This window comes from Neophocaena asiaeorientalis, unplaced genomic scaffold, assembly GCF_003031525.2.
Source record: "Neophocaena asiaeorientalis asiaeorientalis breed wild unplaced genomic scaffold, Neophocaena_asiaeorientalis_V1.1 scaffold1058, whole genome shotgun sequence".
Classification (NCBI taxonomy): Eukaryota; Metazoa; Chordata; class Mammalia; order Artiodactyla; family Phocoenidae; genus Neophocaena; species Neophocaena asiaeorientalis.
The window spans coordinates 203,599-221,602 of NW_020175496.1; the positions used below are offsets into that span (position 1 = coordinate 203,599).

General features: G+C 47.2%; 1 protein-coding gene across 1 annotated transcript in view; it reads right to left on the minus strand.

The window, feature by feature from the left end:
• SCN10A (sodium voltage-gated channel alpha subunit 10) overlaps positions 1-18,004 on the minus strand; it is a 77,666-nt gene that overhangs the window by 13,150 nt on the left and 46,512 nt on the right. Inside the window, exons 15-20 of the mRNA XM_024768938.1 lie at positions 13,405-13,764; positions 10,961-11,407; positions 9,495-9,635; positions 7,764-7,887; positions 6,602-6,756; positions 3,384-3,557 (exon numbers count right to left, since the gene is read on the minus strand). Of these exons, the coding sequence (XP_024624706.1) occupies positions 3,384-3,557; positions 6,602-6,756; positions 7,764-7,887; positions 9,495-9,635; positions 10,961-11,407; positions 13,405-13,764 (1,401 nt within the window). The remainder of the gene's footprint in view (positions 1-3,383; positions 3,558-6,601; positions 6,757-7,763; positions 7,888-9,494; positions 9,636-10,960; positions 11,408-13,404; positions 13,765-18,004) is intronic.

Genomic DNA, 18,004 nt, shown 5'->3' on the forward strand with positions numbered 1-18,004 from the left:
GAACTCCGAGGCCCTCACAGCTCTGCAGTTTTCCAGGAAGAGTGACTGGCATGGGGCCAGGAGATTCAGCTTTGACAGATAGCTGAGATATAATGACTGAGTTGTGAGTCCCTGTTGGTTGGTCAGTTTTGCATTTTTTAAAGTGTTGGACCAAGGACTGCAAAGGCACAAACTTACATGGAAAAATGGTCACACCTTCCAGGAACTTTGAAGGTGCCAGGGAGATACGCTATGCATTGGCTTGAGCTTGCCAGAGACTGTGACCCAATCCTGGGAGACCCCCAACTGCACCATGACTGGTGGGCTGAATTCAGGCTCAGCTTGACAGCTAGGAGGGGATGTCAGAAAGGGAAGGGTTTACACTTGGGTGCTAGAGCCCCAAACAATGCCTGTTCTCTGAATGGTGGCTTATTCCACCAGGACAGAAAACTGGAATGGAAACAACCCCCTTCCTCCAACCAGGCAAGGCTCCAGACACCAGCAGGTGGCACCCAGCTGCCTGGCTAAGTGAGAGCAGGAGGTTTGGGGCCAGTTCCATGCTGGACCCTGTTCAGTCTTTTGCTCAGCCCCTGGGAAGGCTGCCTCACGTGCAAAATCTGCAGTTGGGGCAATTAGGAGCTGGGGCCTCTCCAGCAAAGCCCTCCCATCCAAGCCCAGCTCCATTCCCACTGCTCGAGCCACAAGCCTCCCAACTGGTCTCTAGGCTCCCGTATTGCATCCATCCCATCCATTCTCCTCTGCAAATCTGATTATGATCATGTTTCTCTCTTACTCCCAACCTTCATTGATGCTTTATCATCTCAGGATAAGCTCCAGACTCCTTAGCCTGTGTCATATGGCCACAGCCTGCTTTTCCAGTCATATTTCACCCACGTATCCTACCCAAATCAAGTTGCTCCCTAAATGTACCTGTGTCTGTGCCTTTGCCCAGGGTTGTTCTTTAATTAAGATTGACCACCCCCAGTTCTTTTTGCACCTTGTTGCTCCTGCTCATTTTAAGCCTTATATCTAATGCCACCTCCTATATGAAGCCTGCCCAGCTACCCCACCCCCAGAGTGGAAGCAGGTTCATGTCTCTGTGTCCCTAAGACACCAACTATTTCCAGCAGTGCTCACCACATCCTCCCTCATCATATGTTTATTTCTCTCTGTTGTCCTACCTGCTGGAAGAGTAAAGTATAAACTCCTGGAGATAGGGAATTTTTATTTCTTGGCTTCTATCCCCCCGAGAGCACTTCATAAAACAATCCTATATGCAGTAGTTATTGATATAAATAAGCACTTGATAAATTGAAAAAATAGAGAGAGGCATGTTGGGATGGATGGATGGAAGGAAGGAAAGAAAGAAGGAAGAAATCTTGATGGAAAGTTGAATGATGGTTGGATAGAAGAATGGACTAAATGATACAAAGATGGATATGAGAGTTGAAAGGAAGAATGGAAGAAAGAAAGCAAAGAAGAAAGATAAAATCATGGATAGTGGATGAATGGGATGGATGAATTGGGGAAGGATGGATGGCTGGATAAATGACGGATGAATGAAAAGATAGAGAGATGGGTAGAGGAATGGAAGAGATTAGAGAATGATGGAAGGTTGACTGGATGGAAGAATGGGTGGGTGGATGGATGAATGGAAGAAAAAGAGGTGAGAGGACAGATGGGTGGAAGAAAGGAAGGATAGATTGATGAGGTAAAGGAAGAATAGAAAGATGGAAAATGTGTGAACAGAAGGAAAATTGGATAGAAGGTGCTTGAATGAGTGAATAGAAGGTTAGATGACTGGATAATTCAACAGAAAGACAAGTCAAAAGATAGAAGGGTTAAGGACAAATTGATAGAGGGATGGAAGGAAGGTTAGGATGAATAGATGGGCAGAAGGGAGGAGGGAAAGAAGAGTGAGAAGAGTTGGATGGAAGGAGAGGACTGACAGGATAAACAGAAGAAGTAAACATGAATGGATGTTTGGAAGGAAGGAAAAAGGAAGGGTGAATGGTTGGATAGATGGAAGGAGGGATGGATGGTCAGAAGGAAGAATTAGTAGGCAGATGGATGGATGGATGAGTGGGTGACCACATCAGGGGATCAGGACTGAAACTAGTGAGACCTACTTAGGAGTGACTGCCCCTAACAAGAGTGGGTAGCTGGAATAAAATTTTCCTTTCCTTTATGAATAATTATATGATATGCACAAAATTATCACCTGTGACTCAGATTGCAGGCCTCACAGCTAATCCCTGTGGTACAGTGGCCTGATGCTGCTAGCGCATTGGTATCAGGAAAGAAGAGAATTAGGTGCACAGACCTGCTGTGGAGGACCTGCCAACACAGGAGGCTGGACAGAATGTTCTGAACTGGACCCCATCCAGCTTCAGCAGGCAAGCACCAAATACAGACACATTTCCTAACACCTCTGATGTGCAGACCTTGGCACCAGTGGCTGTGGGAGTGTGGGAAGCAGAGGCAAACATAGCACGTGCCTCCCCCACCTGCAGGGACCCTCAGACGTGCAGCAGTGAACAAATAGCTCAGGCAGCTATCCTGAAAAGCCAAGACTGCAAGGGCCTGGATAGATAGAGGACTGTATTGTTAAGAGGAGGAGGAGCTCTCTCCGGGCTTTGGGGGCTAGGAGAGCTCTTAGGAGACTTTACTGAGGATGGTCTCCTCACACCTTTGAGGAATCTCAAGTTTAATGTGTGGGAGGCACTTGGTAAATCCCCTAATGCAGGGCTAGTGGCCACAGGTTCATCTGAACACATGAGCTCCAGCTCATCACCTCTCCAAAGGGACTCTTTGCCCCTTTTAGTGCCACTGGGGAGACATCAGTGGTTTAAGCTCAGTGGCTCTCAATCCTGTCTACACATTGGACATGCCCAGGGGCTTTTACAAACTACTGATGCATGGACTCCACCCAGGACCAGTAAGACCCCAATCTCTGGGAAGAGTAGTGTTTGTTCACTCTGTTCTTAAGAGCTTCCCAAGTGATTCTAAAGTGCAGCCAGGGCTGGGGATCATTGAGTCAGTGGGAGGGCAGGTTCTCTGTGCCAGGAAGTCCTCAGCATCCCTAGGTCTAGAACCCCTGACAATGGATGCAAGGTCATGTGCCATCTTGCTTTGGATGTAAAATACAGAGGTAGTAAGTGGTCTTTCTGGATGGAGACCTAGGAACTGAAGACGCACCTGAGTGTCACTGTTGTGTTGGAATCATGTACTGCCTGGATCTTACCTGGATCACAGGTATGCAGGGTTATTATCAGACCCCTTGCTAAGACTTCTCTTTGGAGTCACCCTTGAAGGCCAGGCCTCCAAGCTTCCTTTGCGTTAGTTGCAGCCATCAGCCAGGGGAAAGGACCCCAAAGCCCACAAGTGCCCACTGAGACACTCACGTTCACGATGAGGAAGTCCAGCCAGCACCAGGCATTGGTGAAGTAACTTTTAAAGCCATAGGCCACCCATTTGAGCAGCATCTCAAACACAAAGATAAACGTGAACACCCTGTCGGTGTACTCCAGCAAGGCCTTAACCGTGGGCTTCTGGTCAAGGTAAAAATCTTCAAAGGCCTGGAAGGAAAGGAGCAAAATGATAGGCAGCCTAGACCCACAGCACTGGGGCCCAGGGACAGGGAAGGACCCAGTCAGCCCCTGAGAGAGCTTTGGTAACCAGTTTGCCTGCATCATTTTTTTTTCTCTGCTCTGGGAGGTAGGGTGGGGTAGTGGAGGAGGCCCTGTGAGATACAAATGAGGACTTCCTCGGAGCCAACAAGGACACACAGCCCTGCTTATACTTTGCAGGGGAGCTGAACACAAGTGAGAAAGGAAACCTTCTCTAATTGGATTTTGGAAGTGAACCAAAGGGATTGCTAACAGTGACTTAGTTTAAAAATAAAAGCAACAAAGGATGTTCGTGAAAGTGAAAGTAAGACTCACCAGTGAACTCTGAAAAAGAATGCTGCCTTTCATTGGTAATCAAGGAAATTCAAATGAAGAGAAGATGCCATTTTTCTTTTATCAGATTAATGAAGAGGAAAGGGCATGGGTGGGAGTGGATGGTGGGGGGGAACCCCGCAGTTAGTTTGGCTGTGGGGAATCAGCTACTCTCATATACAGCTGGGCAGAGTGAAAACTGGTTCGGTTTTTGGGACCCCAACTTGGTAATATGACTCAAAACTTTTAGAAATCCAGCAATTCTGCCTTCAAGAATGTATCCTAAGGACACTAGATGTTGTTGGTGTCCCACCTAGATCCTGTTTAAGAAGCCAGTATGACCATCCCCAGCTGCTGTGAACGTTGGTTGCTAAAGGCTGGTGAATGCCCCTGTTGCCTGAGGACACGTCCCTGGGCTGAAGGGAAGTGCCTCCGCCTTAGGAGACTATATCACCCTTCTGGGGGCAGCCGCAGCCAGTGTCTGACCATCCCCTTGCCTCAAGGTGGGACTGTCCCGTGAGGCCCTTTATGCTTCAGAGTTCCTGTGGGATCAGGCTGAGGCTGGGCTTCTTGGGAACCCATGTCTTTTCCCAGCTCCATTCCCTGTTCTGTCCTAATTCCTTCACATGCTCCAGCTCAAAGCACACCCTCCACAAACTGCACAAGAATTCCTGCTTCTGGTTCTACTTCTAAAGCTAGACCTAAGACGGGAAATAAGCCAACATTTCCAAAGGAGTGCGCATAGGATATTCAATGCTTATTAGGAGTGAGCTTGGGGGTTAGTTACATTGCAGCCATCTAATGAGGTAGGAGGACCATATTACTGAGAAAATTTACTGAGAAATTACAGAATGCACAAATGTGGTTTCCGTTTTGTAATATTTATGTGTTACATGCATAAGAAAGATGGGAAGGAAATGCACCAAAATGTTTTCAAAGTGAGATTCTCTTTGACTGATAGGAAAATGGGTGATATTTTTTCTATGCATTTCCCCATAATTTCCAAGCATTTTTTTTCTCTTTACTTTGTCAGATAAAAACTCATGTTATTTTTTTTAAAACGTATTCAAAGTAAAAGCATAAGGAAGACTAAATTTGGTGCCAGCCAGTTCAGTCCCTTGGGGAAGGAGATGGGGAGGGGAGGGAGAACACTGTGGTGGGGTCAGCAGCTGGTTTAGGATGTAAGCTCCCTGCCGGGAGGGGAGGGCAGGGGAGCAGCAGGGGTGTGTGGAGAAGGGGAGTAGAGGGCCAAGGGAAGGAGGTGATGAAGAAAGCACTTAGTCCTCATCAAATGATTGAGGTTATCATTTGCAGGATAGAGGGAAGGGCAGGTGTGGAGAATGCACTGCCCAGCCTCCCTTTGCCCCGCAGTGTGGCCTCTGCACTCAGGACTGTGCTGAGACTGCTATTCTAGGGGGGCCGTCACCACCCTGTGCCAGGGCAGTGGGCACCATCAGACGCTGCCACCCCCTCTCCAAGATGGCAGCCCAGCCTGCTCTGTGAGACTCCTCTCCCTCAGCTTTGTGCCCTTGCTGGCCTAGCTTTCCTTCCACCTCTCAGATCAAACCTTCTCACCTACCTTTGCTCCTCCCTAAGGCTGAGACAACACCCTGAGCAGTTTGGGCTCCCTTCCTGGGAAATATGGCATTTAAGTGGGTGCCCAGATGGTCAGCAGATTGTTTTCAGGGAGTAAATGGCACACAGGGAGCAAAAGGCAAGTGGAAACACTGGAAACCATGAATCAAGAGAGTGGGATGCTAGTCCTCCCTTTAACTAATGAGCTGGGAGCCTGAGCAGGTACCTCCGTGTCTTTAGGCTGTGACGTCCTCATCCATAAAATGTGGACAGCCAAGGATGAGTCCCTTCCTGTGTCTATGTCTACCTTGGTTCATTGGGAAAATTAGTTGAGACTGTGTAGTGAGCCTACGCCATGGTGCAGAGAGAACATCCTTCCTTGTCCTACAAAGCTCGACACCCAGCAAGGGGCTTAGGAAGTGTCTCTGAACTCAGAATCTAGAGGACTGTAAGGCCTTGTTTTTCAAAGTGTGGCCTGTGGACCAGTGTCAGCATCACGTGGGAGCTTGTTGGAAATGCAAGTTCTCAGGCCCCACCCCAGATCTACTGAATCAGAATCTGCACTTTAACAAGTTCCCCGGGTGATTAAATTTTGAGAAGTGCCGTTGTAATGCTTTGCCATGCACTTCGAGGGAGTGATAGCAGTACTTGCAAGCGGCTTGATAGGGCAGGGAAGGATGGTCCTTTTTGTACTGGGCCCTCAGAAAAGGGCAGTGTGTAGGGAGGTCAGAAGGTGGAAAATCAGGGGCTTTGGGATCAAATGAAGGCAAAGTTAGGTTTTCCTACTGACAAGCTGGGTAATCTTGGACAAGTCCCATAAACCCTTTGAGTGTCAGTTTTCCCAACAATAAAGTGGGATGTATACACTCACTGCTTGAAATCCAAGCAGCCAGGTGTAACAGGCCATGACACGGGCCCCTCAAGCACCTACCATGCCCTCCTGCTAAGAGGAGTCCTTGTGCTGGGCTGCAGCTCGCCTTCCAGCCACACGTTGGGGACTTTCAGCCCAGGAATCAGGGGAACCCACTGCTGCAGCTCCAGGGCCTTTGGATGGTGGAGACCCCACCTGGAGGGCTTTGTGGCATGGAACCCCTACCTCCGCTTACCAGCGCTCCACTGCTGAGCAGGATCATGAAGATGATAAAGCTCTCGAACCAGCTGTGCTCCACAATGACGTAGCAGGTCTTGCGCACCTGCCAGCCCATGGCCCATGGAAACTTGGAGCTGTTCACTTTGCAGCGGGGACAGTGGCGAATGCAGCCTGTGGGGAGAGGGGACTGATGGTGAGTGATGTCCCACTAGTAAAGGAGGCATGTTTTGACTCCAGCCCTGAAGGGAAACCACTCTGCAGGGAAACCCACTTGCCGCTATTTTGGAAAAGAATTCTCTCCTGGAATATGAGAGAAGTGGGGTCCCTTTCAGGCGGTCTCTCCATTGTGCCCTTCAGGTGTCCCTCTCCACCACTGGTCTTGCCCACTCTCACCTCCTCCCAAGCATCTTCCTCCCTACAGATGATAGCATAGCCCTTATCCTTATCCCACCCTTTCTGGAGCTTTGACAAGACATGGGGCCTGAGCCTGGGGGTGTCTGAGGGGCTATGCCTTGAGCCTGTGCTGAACTGGGGGGTCTCCACATGGCTGGAATGGGGCCTGGGGGCAGCCCAGCTCAGGGTCACGTGAAAGTGGAAACTCAATTAAGTGGTTTCTTTGTTTAATTATTTAGGCCACACTTACTTTCATAGCATGAACTATATGTTTATTCACTTATTGCACAAATATCTATTGAGAATATAACAGGCTTCACTGTTCTAAACATTGAGGAAAAAGAAGAGTAAGACGCAGGCTCTGCCTTTAAGAGTCACATAGGAGATGCAGGGACGCAGGTGCATCATGGCCCTCCTCTGGGTCCTTTTATGTCCCAAGTCAAGAGTTTATGGTGGTGGCTACCTTTTCTCTTTCAGCCTCAAGAGGGCTGGTTTATAACTCAGTGAGGTGTTTTCGAGGGTGATGAGGAAGACAGAGCATCTGTTTGCCATGTCTGATGTGGCATGAGATGCAGATCCCACCAGTCAGCTGCTGCGAGTCTGGCATCTGTGTTTGATGCTGGGCTCTCAAGCTTGGGAGTGAGGAGCAAGGGGCACTGCTTGCCTGTCTCCCCGGGACCCCAGGCCAGAACCCTGGACACAGAGGTGACCAGATGAGTACTTGTTGCGCTGGATTCTGGCCCTAATGAATGTCAAGTGGAGGAGGTCTGTGGCTGCCACTCTACCTTCTGTGAAGCAGTCATCTGGCTCATCGAGGTCATCCGCCAGCTCAGGGATCTTCCTCAGGATCTCCCCAAGATCCAGGCAGTCCACAGTGCTGCCTTCAGAGGAGCTCGTGTCGTCCACTCCCTGCAGGGCAGAAGCCCCGGCAGTGAACCCAGCTCTCTGAGGGGCCCAGTGAATCTGCACACTGTCACCACAGGTCCGACTGGCTCAGAGCTCCGAGATGCAGAGAGAGCCCCTCAGGGCTGGACCCACCACGGCGTCCCTTCTGTTTCGGTGCCTTGCCAGCTGAGCCCCAGAACAGTCATGCTCTATGAAGAGCCCCAGAGGTTCAGCTGTGTGAGTCTTTAAACCTCCAGGCCCCTGATGGAGGGCTGGCGATGGCCCGAGACACAGTAATTACACCCATAAAGACTCTCAGCCTTCACTGGGCTTGAATATTTAATCATGGAGCAATGCTGCAGGGGCCCTGCTGCCCTCCTGGCAGCTTCAGCCCTATAATGTCTCCAGATGAATTCAATTAGGAGCTGAAGCTGCTCTCATATTAGTAAACCTGATCGCTTGACTAATGGACCCAAATGGTGGGGTGGGTCCCCATCTGTCACTGTCAGACCCTCCCTGCCTGGCTAGGGTCATGGACAAAATCAAAACAAAAACAAAAACAACCCCCAGCAGTAGTGTACTGAAAACACCGAGTAGAGAAAACTAGCCAGGGGAGTCCTTAGAATGCTCAGCAGAAACATGTTCTCCATGCGTAGAAGATGGCAACCCTCACCCAACTGGAACCAAGAGGCTGGTGTTCACCCAGAGCCCTCAAATCCCTTCTTATCCCACCCTCTTCTCTCACCCCGCTGGGTCAGCCTTGCCCAGAGGCACACAGCCAGTGGCTGGCACTCCTCAAGCTGATGGGCTTGATAACTTTGGGATGAATTATGTCTTCCTTATCTTTGCTTGCCCGGGGCCTGGCACCATCGGCACTCAGTGGCTAGGTGTCAAGTTAACTTCTTGCATTTAATACAGATGCTAAATCTCTAGAGATACCTCTTTCAATGTAGCTTGTTTTCTTTAAAGATTTGTAATGAAACCACCAAGTTTATTTTTACCTCTTATAAGATCTTCTGCCTGCTCAGTCTATGTAAGTCTGTCAGTATAGCACTCAGTACAGATAGCCTCTCCCTGGCACCCGTCTGCTTTTGGCCCGAGAAGACAGTGTGGACAACAGAAAGCAGGGGTGGGAGGTGGGAGATGGTCACAGGGAAGACTTCCTCACCCACAGCAACTCTGACTTTTATCTGCTGGCTCTGAAAGATACTTAACTTTCTCTGTGCACTGTCTTTTGTTTCCTTTTTTCTTGGCTGTCATTTTCTGGGCACTTATTCCATTTCAGGCAGGAGCTAAACATTTGACAAGCAGCATCTCATTGAAGCTTCAAAAGAATCCTACCAAGTCGCCATTACCACTTAGCTTCCCAGATGGAGACACGGAGGCTCAGAGAGGTTGAGGAACAGGTCCTCGGTCCCCCAGTCTATGGAAGCTCATTCTTCCCGGTGAAATCATGCTGATTAGCCCAGAGGTTTGGAAGGACTTTAAAAATTCCCAAGATGAGACATGAGCCTCCACAGTTGAGCGTAGTCTGGAATACCCCACGCCCAGCCCTATCCTCCAGTCCCCTCCATCCCACTGGTCATTGTCCGGCAGGCTGTTTAACCTCTCCAGGAAGCTCACATACCTACCTCTGTAGGGCCCTGAGCAGGAGCCTCGTCTTTCCACTTCTCACCTAGGTATGGAGCCAGGTCCTCAGAGGACATTCCAGAACCTGAGCTCCTGGGTGGCAGGTGGTCCTCATATCTCCCGACTTGTGGCCGCTGCTCCTGCTAGTGAGAGAAAGCCCCAACTTGGGTACCTGGGCCCACCCTCAGCTAAGCAATTCTAACTTTGAAGAGTCATCTGCCAGAGCCAAGGACCTAATATATGCAACGAACATACATACATAGAGCCAGATAGATCTGTGTGTAATATCTGGTGTCATTACTTACAAGTTGTGTGACACTAGGCAAGTTATTTAACCTCTCTTATTTTCATTTTTCCCATCTGAAAACTTGAGAAGGCAAGATCTACTTCATTTGGTTATTTTGATGACTAAATATGTTCATACTTGTGAAGCACTTTGCAAGCAGTGCTTGGCTCCATAGATGTTAGCCATGATCATTATCACTTGTCCAGGGGTCAGAGTGGTAGTGAACTTTGCCCTCTGGAGACCCCAAGAACCCTCAAAGTAATTGAAAATGACTCTGAGTGGAGACAGCATCACAGAGTTTATGTCCTTTACTCTGGGGATGGTGACGCCCTGCCCTCGGCTGTCACCCAGACAAAGGCATGTAAAATATGGCAGCTGATAACAGCAGCTGCTGGAACACAAGAGCAGTGACAGCTGCGAGGGACGGAGGCTAGGGAAGAGCTACAGACTCAAAGCACAGCTGTCTGAGGCCACTTAGTGGCCTGGCCAGCAGCGCTCTGTCCCCGGGTCCCACAGGGACCCCTGCCTTCCTACATTGTGGAGACGTGCAAGCCCTGAGTTGTTGAGAAGAGGTTAACGAGGGTTGATTTATCAGCTTAAGGTAGAAAGGAAGTATGCAAAGCATTTAAAAATATATATATTACCCAAAAATATGCTTCAAATTCTTTGGTGCCAAAGGAACAAGTGTCATTTCCCTGTGACATCCCCTGTCGGGAAAAGCTGGATGAATGAGTCACATAACGATCAGGACTTTTTAGGCTGCTGGCGAAGATGAGACGAGACTCGCTCTTGGACAACATCCTGTTCTTAGAGCAATCTTATTAGCACCTCCTGCACAGAGCCTGGGTTGGGTGGAGCAAATGGGGCAGCTATATGAAAGACAATTTCAAGCAACTCCAAGTGGCCTGGGGCTCAAGCAATGCCCCTGCTCCCTGCTTGCCTGGTGAATTCTGACCCTTTCTTCCAGGCTCTGATTAAATGTCACCTCCTCCAGAAAGCTTGGCATGGCCTGTGCCTCCTTATGTGAAGGGGTCTCATGCCGGGCTTGCCTGGGGCTCTTCAAGGCTGCGCCAGCCCTGAGGTTGGAAAACCTCTTCATCAAAATTTCCCTACTGCCCCTTGTCACTCCAGCCCTAAGTCCCCACCCTGCTTTCTGTGGCTGTCCCGTGGGAGAACTCTCACCTGCCCTTGGGGGATCACTTCCTGCTGGGTGCTCTGAGCATCCTCCTCACCATCATCCTCCAAGTCATCGAGGTCAGACTCGCCCTCGGCAATGGGCACAGAGACCCATATGTTAGGATTGGTGATGAAGTCACTGTGGTCATCCCTGGGGCCTCCGGGAGCCAGGAGCCCTCCAGGGCTCCCCGCAGCCGTGTCAGCAGTAATGTGGTTCTCAGCTTTGGAGGTGGAGAGTGGGAGTTTCACCACCAGCTGGGGCTCTGCCTTGGGCCGGGGGAGCAAGAAGGGCCAGTTGAGGAAGCTGCAAAGGGCCTTCTTGATGCGCCGGCCTAACACCTGGATCCTCGCTAGGGCCACCTGCAGGTTGTTCACCTCCCCGTCGTCCTCTGGGGCTGTGAGGTTGTCGGTGCTGAAGGAGTTCAGCAGCAAGGCAATGAACAGGTTAAGCACCTGGAGAGAAGGCGTGGAAAGGAAGATCACTCAATTGATGAGCTGACCCCCTCCGTGGCCCACCAGGTCAGCAGCTGGGTGGCAGGACAGCCACACTGGGGCCTCTCTCTGCCCACCCAAGATGCTTTCCTTCTTGGGGGAACAGACATTCTGACAGCAACTGAGAGGAGCCTCGGGGATGCCCCAAGCAACTTGCTTCACGTGGACAAGGCTTGGAAGTACATTCCCCACCATAGAGGAGGGTCACCCCTGCTGAGCAAAGGGACATTCAGGGACAACAGAGAGAAGCAGGCATGGGCCTGCCCAGGACCACCCTCATCAGCCATACCCTGGTTTCTATTGCTCACTCTGGTATCCTGGCCACATCTCCTCTCTGCTTCCAACTTCGTGTCCTTCGGGACCCCCTACCTGTCAGAGTGGTTGTGAAGAGGAAATGGCACGAGGATATAAAAGTGCTCGGAAAGGCAAACTTCCTGCCTCAGGGTCAGGGGCCTCTGTGACACTGCAGGGATGGGGAACTCAGCCTGGAAGAAAGGAGTTTTGTCCAGCCCCCTACTCGGGAGAGCAGGCAGAAGGCACCTCTTGCTCAGGGACCCTGTTGGGAAAGACTTTGAAGAGTCTGAATTTGTTTTTTCATCCCCTCTCTTGGTTTAGCTTTCTCTTATCTGTAAAACTCTTATGGGAAAAGGATTCAAGTTTGTTGACTTCCAAGGCAATAAGAAAGGGGCTCCTGCAAGACATGGAAGCAACCCAAGTGCCCATCAATAGATGACTGGCTTAAGAAGATGTGGTCTATATATACCATGGAATATTACTCAGCCATAAAAAAGAATGAAATACTGCCATTTGCAACAACATGGATGGACCTAGAGAATATAATGCTTAGCGAAATAAGTCAGACAGAGAAAGAAAATTACTATATGATATCACTTATATGTGGAATCTAAAAAATAATACAAATGAATTTATATACAAAACAGAAACAGACTCACAGACATAGAAAACAAACTTATGGTTACCAAAGGGGAAAGGTAGGGGAGAGGGATAAATTAGGAGTATGAGATTAACAGATACAAACTACTATATATAAAATAGATAAGCAAAAAAGATTTACAGTATAGCACATGGAATTATACTCAACATCTTGTAATCATCTATAATGGAAAAAAACCAAATCGCTATTCTGTACATCTGAAACTAACACAATATTGTAAATCAACTATACTTCAATTAAAAAAAAAAAGAAAGGGGTTCCTAAAAATAACACCCTCCCCTCACCCTGGTCAAGGCTGGGAGAGCAAAGGCACCCAGAACTTGAGGGAGTGGAGACAACTGAAGCCAAGGAGCCAGACTGGGCCAGAGAAGGGGTGCTGGGGCCAATTGGGAGAAAGGCCTCCAGAGGGGCTCCCCGCAAACCTGAGAGTGGATTTTGTTATTGTCATGGCATTGGATGTTGTCCAGGATCCAGCTCCTCTCCTTCCTCTTGTCCCATTGTGCCTCCCCTCCTGCTCCTAGCTAGAACCTATGTAACTCTACTCCCCCCCACCCCTGACAGGAATACCTTCTGAGAACCCTAGAATGGGGAAGGGAAATTTTCCTTCAACAACTAACAGCTACCATTTATTGACTTCCTGCCTTGGCCCAGAAACTGCACTAGGCAATTTGTGTATGTTGTTCCTGTAATTTAATTCTCCCAGTAAGCCCATAAGTAAGCACTATTTTCTTGATTTTAAGGAAATTAAAGCTTGGGAGATTGTCTCTTGTGCTGGGTCACCCAACTTTACTAGAGGTGGAGCTGGGATTCTACATCAGGTCTTTCCTGCTCTGTCATATGGGCTTATTCCAGCTGCTTCCCAACAGATATTTCTCATGTGTCCCGCACAACTTGGAAAAGTGTGAAGACTTTTCAGTCAGGGAGGTACAATGTGGGCAAGACATGTGCAATGTCAGACTTTCTAGGATAATATGGAAGTCTCCTGCATTGCCCATGCACTCACCACCAGGTTGCCCAGCACCATAACCGTCAAGAAAAGGATGAGGCAGATGGACTTCTGGCCGACTTCCATGCAGGCCCACATGTTCTCAATCCACTCTCCACAGAGGATCCGGAAGACAATGAGGAAGGAGTGGAAGAAGTCGTGCATGTGCCAGCGTGGCCATTCTTCGTTAGGTGCTGAGATTTTGCGCCGGTTGTCACGGTAGTTGTCCCCGAGGAGCTGCTTGCCAACCAGAGCAAAGACGAAGACAATGATGGCCAGGATGATGGTGAGGTTCCCCAGAGCCCCCACCGAGTTGCCGATGATCTTGATGAGCGTGTTTAAGGTCGGCCATGACTTGGCCAGCTTGAAGACCCGCAACTGCAGAGAAACAGAGACCGTGTCAGGTCCTGGTGGCTGCTTCCATCACCTTTCATCTCAAGTCTTGGCCAGAAACAGAAAAAGCACAAGGTAGCTCATTCCATCAATGTGGGTTGATCCCGGGAAGCTGCTTTCAAAGACCTTTCTTCGTATGTCACCAGTTACTCAAAAATATGACCAACTCTATATGGTCTCTATGTACTACTAATGTGCTCCACTGACTGTGGCAAAGTCAGGGGTCTCATATTGGGGTGTTGGTCGTGTGACGTGTACTCTGTTCTATAGCCACAAGCCTCCCGGATGTAGATCTATTCTGTGGGGTGGAGTGGGGTATGATGGAGCTCATAAATGTGTGAGAAGAGCCCACCTTTGACCTGAAGAGAGGCTAGCTTCCTGCAGGTAGGGCACAACCCACTGCATTTGAGAGGTATTGGCTACCCATCATCTTGGGGCATTTCTCATCCTGAGGCCTTGGACAACATCTTTTACCCCCACCATCTCTGAAATGGCAAGTATCTGTGATTTCATGAACCTGGGATTCATATGTTTATTTAATTGACCAACCAATCTACCTACTTTGTTGGACACCAGCCACGCACATACATAGCACTGTACTAGCCTGTGAGGTATATGGAGAGAAGTCTGTGGACTCCTGTCCTCATGGAACTAATGGTTTAGTTGCAGAGATAAGGCAAAGACCCAGAAAGTCTTCACTGTAAACCCAAATGTGCTAAGTCCCACAGGAGAACAAAAGCACCATGCATAAAGATGCCTAAACATTTAAAAAATACATTTGTGTGGTTCTCTAATTTGTTAGAAAGAAATATGTGAGCTCAGCTGTCATGGGGTATTTATGGAGCCCTTACTAAGAGCCAGGCACTGGCCAAGGAGCTGGGATGCTGTGCTGGACAGAGTAGCAGCAGTTTTATCACGCAACACAGCAATAAGTCCCAAGGTTTAATCCTCTTATGCAGGAAGCTCCATACATATTTTTCTTTGTGAGGGAGGCGGTCTGTGTTCACCTTAGATCTAATCTGGAACTTATTTTAATGAGGATGCTTTACTTTTGGAATAGAATGCAAGGTAAGTCTAACGTCTGCCCTCTACTGAGGAGGTCACCACTTGGTGATGAAATGGGCCTCGAACTTGTGAAGAATATCAGAAGATGGAATAATATGGTAGACTATATTGGGTCCCCCTTGGGTTCCCCTTTCCATCAAAAAGTTACTAAAAATGCTAGATAATAAAATCTTAAGTGCATTAATGATCTGTCAATAAAATAAGTAATTCTTTAGCCAAAAATTAAATAACTACGGGAATTCAGAGATATAAACAGATTGCTGAAGTCAGCTTTTCTCTGAAGACATTTGCAAAACTGATGAATCTGAGCATAAGTTTTAATGGTCTCATGAGGCACAGCAATCAGGAAACACATCCCAGGGCTGCCTAAGGTAGACAGTATAACAGGAATTTCTCCCACCATTAAGGCAAGATCCCATAAGAAATATCTCTCAAGACAAGGGCATGGGACTTCCCTGGTGGCGCAGTGGTTAAGACTCTGTGCTCCCAATGCAGGGGGCCTGGGTTCGATCCCTGGTCAGGGAACCAAATCCCACATGCATGCCACAACTAAGAGTTCTCATGCCACAACCAAGGAGCCAGCGAGCTGCAGCTAAGGAGCCCTCCTGCCGCGACTAAGACCCGGCACAACCAAATTAAAAAGAAAAAAAAAGATAAGGGCAAATTGAACAGCAAATTTTAGATAAAACTGAGAGAGGTTACTGCCAGAAGGCACTCACTGAAAGAAATTCTAAATGATGCACTTCAGGCGGAAAGAAAGTGATCCCAGAAGGAACGTATTATGTGCAAGAATGGATAAACAGCAAGGAAGCGCTGAGTATGAGAGTGAATCTAAACAAACATTGAATGGACACAACGGTAAAGTTTCACAGGGTAGGGCAGAGATTGGCTATATGGTCACCATTCACCTTTACTCCTCTCAGACACAAAAGAAGACTGTTTTCCCACTTTACTTGCAAATAGTTGAGGTCATGTTATTGGGTTCTGGCTGATGGAATGGAGATGGAGACAGAAGTAATGTACACTGCTTTCAGGCAGAGCCATAAAACATCATGCACTTTCTCTTCCCCTCCTATGGCCACCATGGAGGCCACCCATTGAAGATGGTGGTGACATTACACCATCCTGAGTCACTGAGTCACTACTTGGAGCAGACAAACCAGGAGAGTTTCCCAACCAGTACTGAATATGCTGTAAACATAAACCTCTATTATGTTAACTCACAGATTTAGAGATTGTCATTACAACTAGTTGTACTTCTCTTGAGTAATGTAGAAATTGGTACATTGCAGAGAGCCATTTCAACACATTGGATATGTGGCACTGGCTTAGTGATCCCGTGGTGTACAACAAGGAAACTGATAGAAGAATCCTTGGAAAGAGTTGATCTGTGTTGCAGGGGCAAAATGATTGTCTGCAATAATTCTGGGGCAGATCATGAACCAGTAGCACCAGGCAAAGGGTCTGTAAAACAGAACCTTAGTATCATGTGTCAGTTGTAGTTGGTTACGTTTGTCAAGACATTACAAGAAAGAGATGAGTTCAGGGAATATTTGGTTGATTGATAAGAAATAAAAGGAAATAGAATCCAGAAGTTTAATGTACAACTGAGTCACTTTGCTATACAGCAGAAATTAACACAACATTGCAAATCAACTATACTTAAATAAAATAAAATAATCCAGAAGTTTAGAGTCTTGAAGGTTTAGGGAAGTACATTGCTTTAGAGCTCAAAGAGTGAGCAATGGGATTAAGTCTTTATGAGTTCAAGACCAGTTAAATTTTTCAATGAAATGAAGCACATCTTAGCAAAGATGCTATTAATGGTGTAGCCACCATTTGAGGCAGAGAGAGGCAGAAGGACAAGAGAGCAAAGAAACAAAGCGGAACTGAGAACTTTGTCAAAGAAAGCACTCTGGATGTATAACACACACAGAGGTCTGAAACCATCTAAGTTTTGAAGGAATTGTATTGCAAAAGAAACCATGAGCCCTGACTAAAAAAGCCTTTGACTGTGTAAACTTTGCCATCTTTCCACAAGCAGGAGGCAAGCTTTGAAGGTTGTACAGGCCTTCAGATATGGCACAGTCACTTCTAGAAGGAGTCCCACCTAGAGCTGACTGGCTTGCATCAGACTATGACATGAGTGAGGAATAAACCTTTATTGGGCTAAGCTACTGAATTTTCAGAAGTGTTTGTACAAATCTGGAATTATTTATCATCAATTAAGTCATATAGCTTTTAAAAACAAGATAAAATTAAAATAATTAACACGATAGTAAGTTGGGAAGGGGTAACCGGAATAAAAAGTTGTCCTGAAAAGTAAAGATTTTAGCTAACTTTTGACTTTAAGTTAACAATACACGCTGTCATTTCTAAGGTAACCACTCAAAGAATAGAAACAGAGTATTTAGTTTCCAAACCAATAAAGGAGGAAAATGGAACAAGGAAAAACAAACAGTCCAAAATAAATCAAGGAGAGAACAGAAATGCTAGAACAGAGGAAACAAATAGAAAACCGAGAATATAATGATAGACACACATCCAAATATATCAGTATTCACAATAAAATAAGTAGACTAAATGCTTTGGTTAGAAGACAAAGAGTGGATTGAATAAGAATCCAAAATCTGACTGCATACTATTTACAGTAGACATATAACAACCTTAAAGATATGCAAAGGTTGGAAGTAAAATGATAGATAGAGATATATGAGGCAAATTCCAAACTAAAAGAAAACAGAGTTGTTTAATTACTACAGGCAAAAGAGACTTTTAAGGCAAAAAGCATTTCTAGGGATGAACAAGGTCAATTCTCACTGATAAAAGTTTCGCTCCACTGGGAAGATATAATAACTTAAAATATGTATGCATTTAATAACATAGCCTCCAGATAGAACTGTAAGGAGAAACATCATGCCGTAATCATAGTGAAAGATATTTTTATACACTACCATCTCAGTAATTGCTAAAACAAGCAGGCAAAAATAAGCAGGGATATAGAATATCTGGACTACACAATGAACTTTCTCTACCCAATGGATATATATGCAGAGTATTGCACCATACAACTGCAGAAGACGCATTCTTTTCAAGTGCATAAGGAACATTTTCACTATACTGAGCCAAAACGAGATTATCAATAAATTCCAAAGCATTA